The following is a 1,640-nucleotide window of genomic DNA, read 5'->3' as shown; positions in this document are numbered from 1 at the left end:
GCCTGGCCATTTGGAGAGCAGCATCTGGTTGATAAGTCTGTTGGAGAGGAGGGGGAGAAACTTGTGCTTGAAGGTACTTCTGGATAATGTCAACATAAGGACAAAAAGCTGATTTTCTGTCGAAGGAATTAAAATGAGTAGTGAGTCCTACTTCAAACCTCCCTATAATTTAATTTCATTCAATCTGATAGAATTCCTGCTATGGTTAGCTTTGCTCATATGATTGTTACCTGTGAGTCTGGAATCTCCTGGGTAAGCTAGGAAGGGTGAGTTCTTTCAGTGTACGCTAAGGAGGTCACTGCTTATATTTTATGGCATGGGCCTAAATTCTGACTTTGTCAGTTTGCAAAATTAATTGTTTTTTCTTAAAGTGACAAAGTGTTTTCTATCAGACTTGCTTCCTCCGGAATATAGAATGTCTTGTCTATTTTTGCCTCTTCAAACAGTAGGGTATAAAGTGGTGTGTACAGAGGAGACTTGAACCATTATAGCATGGAGACAAAATTTGTTCAAGTTTGTTTCTTTACCTATTAAAAAAAAAAATTAGGATCTTTTTTTAAATTTTGTATTGTTCATATTTGAAGCGATAAACCTAGAATGTACCTGGCTTTTTATTCTTATTTTATAACCTGGTTCATCAGGTTGTGCGTTCCTGGTCTTCTAAAGAATGTATTTCTGACGGAGACTTGGTAAACAGCTACATTTATTTTACAGCAGGCATTTGTGAGAGAGTAACCTTTGGTGTTTCTTATTGAACTGGAGTCTTGCACGTTTTGATGTTTTACATAACTCTTCTCCCATTGGTTTCAACTTGCACATTTGAAAATCCCATTCAAAGTGAATGTTTATGGAAGTCTTGGAATAAGGGAGTAATAAATTTCGCCTTTGTCTTCTCCACACAAATATTCCCTTCCTTTGTCTTTCCTCTTTCCACCTGCCTTCCCAGATCCTTTTTGTTTCTAGTTTGAAAAATATATTTTACATTAATTAGCTTCTCATTAAATGATTATCTGAATAAAGAAATTTCCCGTTGGTTAATAACACTTGACATGCTTTACTTGTGGTTTTTATTTACTAGTGAGTTGTTTTACAGAGGTACTGAAAGTAATTGCGACCCTGCTACGTAACTCTCCCCAATGTCCGGAAACCCTGGAGGTCCGTAGAGCCTTTCTCTCGGACATGATTAAACTTTTTAATAACAGCAGAGAAAACAGGAGGTAAGATGGTTCAGCATGTGCATAACAAATATGACATGTAAATAATGGTGTACTACAAAACTGGCTTCTATTAATAATTAGAAGGAAGCTAAAATAGACTTATTCAGCAGTTATGTCCGTATCTCTTGCAGCTTAAGAAATTGCTGTACTCTATTAGGCTTCTACATTTAATGCTAGAGAAACTTTTATATTGAACTGTTTTTACATTTGCTAAATTCCTCACCTGCTGATATGTAATCCTTAAAACTTTAGCTAAGTTCATATGTTTTAATATGTTTGCACACCTCTGAGATCTGATTTGAACAGCCCATGCATGCATTTTGCAGGAGTTTGCTGCAGTGCTCGGTGTGGCAGGAGTGGATGCTTTCCCTTTGCTATTTTAATCCTAAGAACTCTGAAGAGCTGAAGATAACTGAAATGGTG

General features: G+C 36.5%; 1 protein-coding gene across 11 annotated transcripts in view; it reads left to right on the top strand.

The window, feature by feature from the left end:
* Positions 1-1,640, top strand: part of LRBA (LPS responsive beige-like anchor protein) — a 760,533-nt gene that overhangs the window by 166,641 nt on the left and 592,252 nt on the right. For 6 of the 11 annotated variants that reach the window (XM_019522189.1, XM_019522184.1, XM_019522188.1 and 3 more), the window contains exons 20-21: positions 1,079-1,217; positions 1,544-1,637. In XM_019522189.1, coding sequence (XP_019377734.1) covers positions 1,079-1,217; positions 1,544-1,637 — 233 coding nt within the window. The remainder of the gene's footprint in view (positions 1-1,078; positions 1,218-1,543; positions 1,638-1,640) is intronic. The other 5 variants (XM_019522192.1, XM_019522187.1, XM_019522191.1 and 2 more) reach the window with 3 other exon arrangements.

The sequence above is a fragment of the Gavialis gangeticus genome, unplaced genomic scaffold (assembly GCF_001723915.1).
Source record: "Gavialis gangeticus isolate Ggan-Ray unplaced genomic scaffold, GavGan_comp1, whole genome shotgun sequence".
NCBI classification, from domain to species: domain Eukaryota; kingdom Metazoa; phylum Chordata; order Crocodylia; family Gavialidae; genus Gavialis; species Gavialis gangeticus.
This window is presented reverse-complemented; position numbering and strand designations above follow the sequence as displayed.